Source organism: Castor canadensis, chromosome 18 (assembly GCF_047511655.1).
Source record: "Castor canadensis chromosome 18, mCasCan1.hap1v2, whole genome shotgun sequence".
In the NCBI taxonomy this organism is placed as follows: Eukaryota; Metazoa; Chordata; class Mammalia; order Rodentia; family Castoridae; genus Castor; species Castor canadensis.
In genome coordinates, this window is record NC_133403.1 from 44,857,319 (window position 1) to 44,866,232 (window position 8,914).

The 8,914-nt window shown below is 51.9% G+C and overlaps 1 protein-coding gene across 1 annotated transcript in view; it reads left to right on the top strand.

Moving 5' to 3' along the window:
• The window catches only part of Tmem132c (transmembrane protein 132C), a 293,754-nt gene that overhangs the window by 275,915 nt on the left and 8,925 nt on the right, over nt 1–8,914 (top strand). The window contains exons 6-7 of the mRNA XM_074060522.1: nt 6,918–7,123; nt 8,236–8,509. Of these exons, the coding sequence (XP_073916623.1) occupies nt 6,918–7,123; nt 8,236–8,509 (480 nt within the window). The remainder of the gene's footprint in view (nt 1–6,917; nt 7,124–8,235; nt 8,510–8,914) is intronic.

The following is an 8,914-nucleotide window of genomic DNA, read 5'->3' on the forward strand; positions in this document are numbered from 1 at the left end:
TCATTGCCCATGTGTGCCATTTTCAGGCTCTACACTGGGACCCATAGCTGGGATGGTGGTCAGGGATGAGCCCAGCACAGGCCAGGAGCAGATGGGGCAGATCTGACTCCAAAGCCAAGCTGCTGCAGAGGCACCTGCAGATTTGGGAGGTGCTAGAAGGAAAGGATGGGGCAGGCGGACAGTGTGAGGAAGGACTGAGCGTGGGGGGTGCTGAGCGGGGCAGCCAGAGGTGCCTCTTGTGTCCGTCCTCTTGCCACTTAACCCAGAAATAAGATGAACACCCTAGCCCAGCCTTGTGACAGCTCAAGCTCAGATTCATGGGGTTCCCAGTCTGACCTCTGTCCTTTGTGCTCCGCATAAAGACAGTCAGGGGCCATTCTTGCCCAAACTCTTGTGTCATCGCTTGTGGTCATGCCCCTCCCCTGCTGCCTGCAGCTTCCCTGTGGCTGGGTCCCTTTCCTCCCAGGAAAGAGCTCAGGTGAGCACAGAGCATGCAGGTGACAGCGGCAGCTGCTGGTACCATCAACCTCTCTCCCAGAAGCACTTCTGAGCCTGGAGGTTCAAAGGGAAGCTGTGAGGGCCACAGAGCCCATCAGCGGATATGCTGTGCCATGCCTCATGCCCTGTGCCCAGGACCCCAGGACTCTGGAATCTTGCATTGCATCATCAGGAAGAAAGCAAGCAGGTTCAGGAGGGGGTGACCCAGGTCACAGCTGTGGGAGGAAAACCCACAGGTGCCCAGTGGTCAAATTGTAGTGACACGGTCATTCTGGAAGCGTCTCCCCCACCTTCCTCCTCAAGCTTCCTGTCCACTCCCTGAGCTGCCTGACCTTCCAGAGTCCTACCTGCCGGGCCAGGTTTCTGCTGGCCTCGGGGTTGCAATGGTACTGGGCTAAAATCCCCGTGCTGGTCTTCCCCACCCCACACACCCCTCTCTGACCTATACCACCAACGCCCTGGGTTTACTTACTGCTGCCTCCGCCCTCACACAGCGTGAGAGAGAAGCTAAGTTGAGCTTTTCTAGACCTGGGAAAGAATTTCCCTGAGGAGGTGAAAGATCTCTCTACCTGATAACTATAAGACGCTGATGACATTTGTCAAAGGTGACCCAAACAAATGGAAACGCCCCGTGTTCGTGAACGTGAGTGGTTCACATTGTTAAAACGCCTGTGCCACGCAAAGTGATGTCTGAATTCACTGTCATCCTGTCAAAAAGCCAATGTCAGAGTTCACGGAAATAGAAAAAAATAAACTAAAACCCTACAACTCGTGTGGAACAAAAACTGACTCTGGACAGCTCACGCAATCTTGAGCCAAAGAATGAAGCTAAGTGTATCGCACTGCCTGCCCGACTTCAAAATATACTACAAAGCTGTAGTAACTGAACTGCATGGTACTAACGTAAAAATAAACACACAGGTCTAAAGAGTTCAGTCGATTACTGAGAAATAAACTCATGCCTTTATGCTCAGAGAGGCCCCGAGGTCACACACTGCGGAAAGGCCACTGTCTTCGGTCAGCAGTGCCTGGAAGACTGACAGAAGTGTGGAAGTCCACACGGGAAAGAACGAAACTAGATCCCCATCCCTCACCACCTACAGCCCTCAAAATGGATCACAGATGGTTGCTCCAACTCCTACTTGTCTGTGGGGTCTTAGACATTTGACCCGTCTGTGCCTCTGTTTCCAAATTGTGAAATGGTTTGTGTGACGAGGAAAGGAGTCAATGTGCAGAAACTCTAAAGGAAACTCAACTCTGTGCTCCAAACCCTGACATTTGAAGCCCACCCCAGGTGTGTGTCCCTTTGTCAGGTCTTTCTCTGGGCCCCACACTCCACCCAGCAGTCCTGTCATGACGCCACCCCAAGTAAACAACAGCTGGCATTGTCCCCACCTTCTCCTGAGCACAGCTGGGCAGTCACCCAACACTGCCAACCCCAAGTGGACATCAGGCTGCACTGAGAGTCATACACCGTTTCTGGGTCTCAGCAGCATTTGCCGTGTTAGCTGGAGAAGGTGTGACTTGTCACATCTTCCAGCCATTTAAGTCCTGTTGGCTGTCATGGTAAGGGACAAGACATAAGGGGAAGGAGGACCAGAGCCTCATCTGGGAACTATTGCTCACCCCTGACTTTCCCTACGCCTTCTCTGTCCCTCTTTCCTGAGATGTCAATAGCTGCTGAAATGGCAGAGGCCTCCTGAAAATGTAGAATTTATGCCAGGCAGCCACACAGGGAAAGCAAGTGGAGCTTATGCTACAAGAGAAGCTGGAAGGTCCCTGGGGTGCAGACCAGAGGGCTGGCAGAGGAAGGAAAGTGTGTATCAGCTAGTGACCCAAAGTCAGGTTCAGCAAAGGTCACTCAAAGTGGGGCCACTCAGAACAAGAGCAGGGAGGTTTCCCACAAGCCCTGAGTCTCCCCTCTTCCCACCGAGACCCAGGCGCAGGGCTCCAGCCCCACCCCGAGGAGGAGGAAGGTGAGAAGGAGATCAAGGTTGCATGTGATGGCCGACCAGGGAGGCTGAGACCAGCTCAGGCCATGTCATGCTCCAATGAGAGATGCCTGAGAGGGCAGGGGCTGTGGCTCAGTGGCAGAGGGCTTGTCTGACATGTGCAAGACCCTGGGTACATCCCCAGCACTGCAAAAAAATAAAAAAGGTACAACCCAGCTCATGGGGTATGATGAGAACAAGAGAAGCCTGTGGGGTGCATCAGTTGTTCTTCTGCCCCAGGCCCCTCACCAAGACATGATTCCACCCACCCTGTCACTCAAATTCAGGGCAGCAGCTCCTGGCAGCACCTGGTAGCTTCCTGCTACATCCTGGCGCTCAGCTCTGGGAGATGTGGGTGTGGAACACACTGGAGGCATTCAGTGGGGCAGGTATCCTGCTGGGGGCCTTGGCACCTCCAGCCTGACTTTTACTGCCCTCGAAGGCCAACTACAGTCCTTGTCCTTCGGTCTCCTCCCCTGCCATGCTCACCTGACATCTGTTCCATGCCTCACCTTCTGAGCAGCTTCATCTGGGCCAGGCCCAAGGAAAGGCCTTGGAAGCCTGAGGAAAGGTCCTAGAGTGCCAGTGCTTCCTGGCCTTGGTCAATGTCCAAGCTGCTGGCCAGGGGCATAGCCTGTCTTGCCACCTTCCTCTTCCTGCACCTCTGCCAAAGCAGTGGAAGTAACCCAAAGAGGTATATAGCAGAAGGGCCATATTAGCCAAGGCCATAATCCCACACTAAACCTGTTAAAAGTACAGAGTTGAAAGCATCTGATTGGACCCTAAACTAATGGTCACACGCAGATCTGAGGACTCCCCCACTGTGGACAAGCTGTGAGCCTCAGGGCCTCACTCTTCTCCTCTGCATGGCATCATTACTGCCCAGAGCTCCGGAAGGGGCTCAGTGTGACAGTGACAGGAAGCCCTGTGGCAGATATAAACCTGGGGGTGAACATTCATGGTGCATCTGCCCTTAGATGTGAACAGAGCACGTGCAGAAACCAGGGTGCACCAGGTGTACCAACCTGATTCACTATGCCTGAACTGAATTCAGATGCAGCCCTGGCTCCCCAGTGATGAAAGAATGAGGCCAAGAACCAAGTGCAGATACTCAGAGATAGGATTTGGAGGATGCTTAACTCAGGCATGGTGCTTAAGCACAGCAATTAAATGATTATAATAACAAGAAGCTCTTATAACGTGGTGTGGACATAGAAGACTGGGCAGCCTCACAGTCTCACAATGAGGCCCATGCTAGCAACCTTGGTGTCAGACAGTAATTGAATATTCATGCAAGTGTGAGCCCACTGCAGCCTTCCTGAGGGTGAGGCAGGCTGCTTGCCCTCAGCCCTTCCTGAGGTTCTCTGAGGGTCAGAGAAAGTTCCCTGGACCTCCCTGGTTGACCAGAGATACCTCTGTTTTCTTCTTGGGAGCTAGCCCCCAACTCTCCCCCAGGAGGTCAGTGATGTCATCACGAAATGCCAACCCTAAGAAACAGAATATGGGAATTGCCCATCTGCTGCCCAACCAGAACCTCCATGTCTACCCTGGCCTCCAGAGCCTTGTGGACAGATGCCGAAGGCTGGTCCAGCATTCACCAGGCGCTCAGCCTGCATGGCTCACACGTCAGAGTGAGCAGAGTCCAGTGAGCAATCTGCCCAGAGTGCAAGACGAAATGATTCCAAGAAACGAAGACCGGGAACTAAAAAGATCCCTGTAGGCTCTGGGTTCCTTCTTGTAGAAGAGCCGGCTCATTTTGTGATACGCTGGTTCACACTGCTAGCCACTTAGGATGTGATTGATACATCCCAAGACTTCCCCGACGTTTATGACACGGTCAGGAGCAGCAGGGACGATGGTTCTATCTTGCACAGCAACTTCACGCCTGTGGCACTCCCCTGAATTATTTATATATTCTGGAGCAGCTAGGTTCCCTCCCACCCACGCTTGGAGCTAATAAATGAGAAGAGTCAATGGCCTGTAAATTACAACATTGATTAAGGAAGTGATTACTGATATAACTCTTGCTTGGCTATTATGCTGATACCTTCCCAGATCCGGACAGTGTTTAGTCGCTAATGACAAGTCTGGGACAGAGGTTGAAATTGGCTTCCATCCTTAATCAGCACCGAAATGTTTTTAAACTACTCTTGACCCTGAGTGAGAAGGCACATCCATGTGTCCAACTGCTCCGCACCATTGTCCCCAGCAGATGGCGGGAATGCTCTCAGCCCAGCCCTCACCAGCTGCCCCTGCAAACAGAGGTATGAGTGCAGGATGAAAATGGACCCACAGTGGCCATCTATTGTCTTGGAAGCCGGGGAAGGAGAGGGAGACCTGTCACAAGAATTCATTGTTCAGCACTGGTTGTTATATGGTTGGGTCCACAGACCCCCAGAAGGGACTCTGCCTCTTCCAGAGGACACGATCTAGGACACAGATCAGCACAATTGGAGCTCAGTATGGTGAGTGCTGTGCAGGTGACTTCAGTAACTCTGCACTGGTGAGCTGAGCTGGGCTACCTGTGGTTCCCTAGGAAGAATTAGCTTTATGTGTGTTCTCAGGAGTCAATGACCCTGAAAGGTCATTGCCAGCAGCTTTCAAGTGAACTTCTTACATATCCACTGTTTTGGCTCCATCTCACCTCAGTCTTTCACTGCCTTGCCCCTCCATCCCAAAATCCTTGATGGTGGTCCCAAAGCAGGCATTCTCATGAAGGAGGACACTGTTCATCCCTCTGTCTACCCACCTACCCACTCACCTATCTGTTTGTCCTTTCATGCATCCATCTGTCCACCCATCTGTTAATCTCTCTATCCATCCATCCATCCATCCATACTTCCATCCATCCATCTACCTATTAATGTTTGTCCTTTCATCCATCCATCCATCTGTCCACCCATCTGTTTATGTCTCCATCCATCCATCCATCCATCTATCCATCCATCTATCCATACATCCACCCATGCATACATATATGTACTGCTCTATCAATACATCATTTATCCTTCCATCCATTCATCCATTTATCCATCTGCACGTACATATACCCACTCTCTCACCCATCCACCCACCCACCCAACACATCCACCTGTGCACCCTTCCATCCATCCAGTATCCACTCTGCTGAGTTCTACTTCCTGAGCAGCTGGTGTAAGGACACAAGGAATCAGAGATGGGTACACTGTACTTTTTGCTTTCGAGGATGTCACAGTTTGGAGGAGATACAGCACATGGGGCCAATTTAAATCACATCCTATAACCTTGGCTATGCAACACAGGTCATCTTATTCTCTCTATAACTGAACTTGGTTTCTATTTTCAGTTTCCAATTCATTAGGATGGCAGAAACAGAATCCCAGTCTGGTAGGGGAAGGATGTCACTCTTAACAAAGGACTGGTGGGGGGACAGCTGCTCTCCTAGTGTTCTGCTCTCGGTTCCAGAGTTACACACACAGTGACATCTGCGTTGGCACTGATGATTGCTCGCGTGGTCCCATTCTGTCTGTCTGAGAGCACGGGCATCTCTCCTGGCCACGCTGGGTGTGACCATGTGTATGGACTAGGGTTTGAATGGGTGGTCTTGACACCAACTTTGATTTTTGTCTTCTTCATGTGTATGTTTGTGACCCCCTCCCGATTTTCCCTTTTAGCAACAAGGAGAGGGAGGACCACGGGCTGATAGTGACCAATGTGGTTCCACTACTCACAAAATGAGCCCCACAATATAACCACCCCAGGGCTCACGGGATGATGTCACAGGAACACTGGATCTGGGCCAGGCCAGGCAATCGGGGATGGACCGTGGGGGACTGTGTACCAGCAGAGGAGGTTGTGTGGGAACCATGACAGTACTCATACTTCCAAGCAGCTACTATGGCCCCGGGGATGCCAGGAGGCCGGACAGGACAGGTGGGACATGGTACTGCCCGCCCCCTGAGCAAGAGTCAGCAGACACTCTAGTGTCCACGTCACAATCCCTTGGCTCACCCAGAACTCAGCCACAGCCACAGTTAAAGTTCAAATTCACTTTTTAAAAAGCATTTTATTAGCATGTGGTAGTTGTACAGGGGCTTTTGTTGCAACATTTCCAGATATACATCTATCAGACCCTGCTTTGGTTCATCCCCCCATTACTCTCCTCCTACCTCATTCCCCTTCTGAAAATAACCTCAGCAGGTTTCAAGTTCACTTTTTGATTCCAAGGGCTCACCTCAAGCTGTGGGGACAGAAGCTGGTAGACAATATTCCATCTCTTACCCCTTGGGAGGACAAAGCTTCTTCTCCTTCTGCCTTCCCGAGTCTGCTCACCCACCCCTGCCCACTGGGGACACTTCGTCATTAAACCAACTGCCCCATATACACGTCTTAAGAAAACATATCAAACCCCTGTGAGCGTCTCCATCCCCTCTCCCTCTGTCCCTGCAGGTGTCTGACCGCTGTGACTACGTCTTTGTCAATGGCAAGGAGATAAAAGGCAAGGTGGACGCTGCAGTGAATTTCACATACCAGTACCTAAGCGCACCCCTGCACATCACGGTGTGGGTGCCCCGGCTGCCCCTGCAGATCGAGGTCTCCGACACAGAGCTCAGCCAGATTAAGGGCTGGCGGGTCCCCATCGTGGCCAGCAAGAGGTGAGCCTGGATTGGGGCGAGGCTCCAGAGCCACCATAGCACTTTCTTTACTGACCTTGACACTGAAGGGGCCAGGGCAGAACTGGGCACGCGGTGGGTACCGACGTCCACACAGCCATTCTATCTCCTAATTCTAACAGCAGCCCTCTGTCCAGGCCAATGTCTTGCGGTCACCCAGCCAGGCTCACAAGCAGCAGGTTGGTGTAAAACCGAAGCTGTCCTCTTGCTTGTACCAGGCTGTCTCTTGAAAGTGACTCTACCAAAGTGACAGGGCAAACCATAATACATCTTTTGTAGCTCACATTCCCAGAGGAACAGCCATGGAGTCACTGGGCTCCCTCCTACTCTCTGCCACTTACCAGTTTTGTAAGCTTGAGGGAGACAACACCTCAGCCCTTCCTGCCTCAGTTTCCACATCTGGACATGAGAGCAATAGGTTTTCTTATAGTGCTGTGTAACTAAGAGACTTTTTGCGTGTGGAGGCTCAGAGTGGGACTTGGCCCAATCTTGAGAATGTAATATAAGGCCAGGCATCATGGCACTCACCTGCAATCTCAGCTACTTGGGAAACAGATATTAGAAGGAGCAAGAGACAAAGCTGGCCTGGGCAAAAAGTTAGCAAGACCCCCTCTCAACCCAAAAGTTGGGCATTGCATCGCACTCTGTAATCCCAGCTACACTGGAGGCATAGGTAGGACAATCAAGATCCTGCCTGGCTCAAGCAAAAATTCAAGACCCTATCCAAAATATAACTAAAGCAAAAAAAAAAAAGGAGGAGGGGAGGGCTGGAGGTGTGGCAGAACACCTGCCTAGCAAGCACAAGGCCCTAAGTTCAAATCCCAGTACTGTCAAAATTTTAAAAAGCGAGATAGAGCTCTATCCAGTAGAACATTCTGTCCAGTGTGGAAGCCACTGGCACATGGGCAGCTGAGAAATTGAGGTATTCATTTATTTAATTTAAAAGTTAAATTAATAAGAATTTAAAAGCTTCTTATGGGAAAAATATTAGCTCTTCAGTCTTCAAAGAGGTGCCCGGCTCTTTGCAGTGCCCAGTGATGGAACTGGGGCTCCACCCTGTCCAGCGCTGACTCGCAGATGCTTCCTTCCCCCAGGCCCACGAGGGACAGCGAGGAGGAGGAGGAGGAGGAGCAGCGGGGCCGGGGCTGCACCCTGCAGTTCCAACACGCCACCGTGCGGGTCCTCACCCAGTTTGTGTCCGAGGGGGGCAGGCCCTGGGGCCAGCCCAGCCACCTGCTCAGTCCTGACTGGCAATTTGACATCACCCACCTGGTGGCCGACTTCATGAAGTTGGAGTCTCCGCACGTGGCTACTCTGCAGGACAGCAGGGTCCTGGTGGGGCGAGAGGTTGGGATGACCACCATCCAGGTAGGACAGAGTTGGGGGACTTCTGCATCTTCCTGGTACTGGGGGCTCCTGGGTGGGCAAGGCACTAGGACGAGTTCTTTGTTCCCATGATGGCTCCAGAGGGCAGCGTGGGGCTTGCACCTGCTCTCTCTCCAAGTTCCACTTGCCTTCCCAGCACCCCAGGGGATCCCACTCTCACCTGTGTGCCCATCATGTCATCTCCCGCCTTCCCACTGGTTCTCTCTCCCCTCATTCATTCCATCCACACCTGCTGGGAGCAGCCTTTGCCTCCGAGTGACCAGGGAAAGCCAGATTCTTTCTTCCAGGCACCGTGTTGTCCTGCCATTTATTCATTCAACAAACTGTCATCATAGTTATGCAGCCTGTCTGTCACTCAAAGGAACATACAGAACAGTTGTTTGGGGA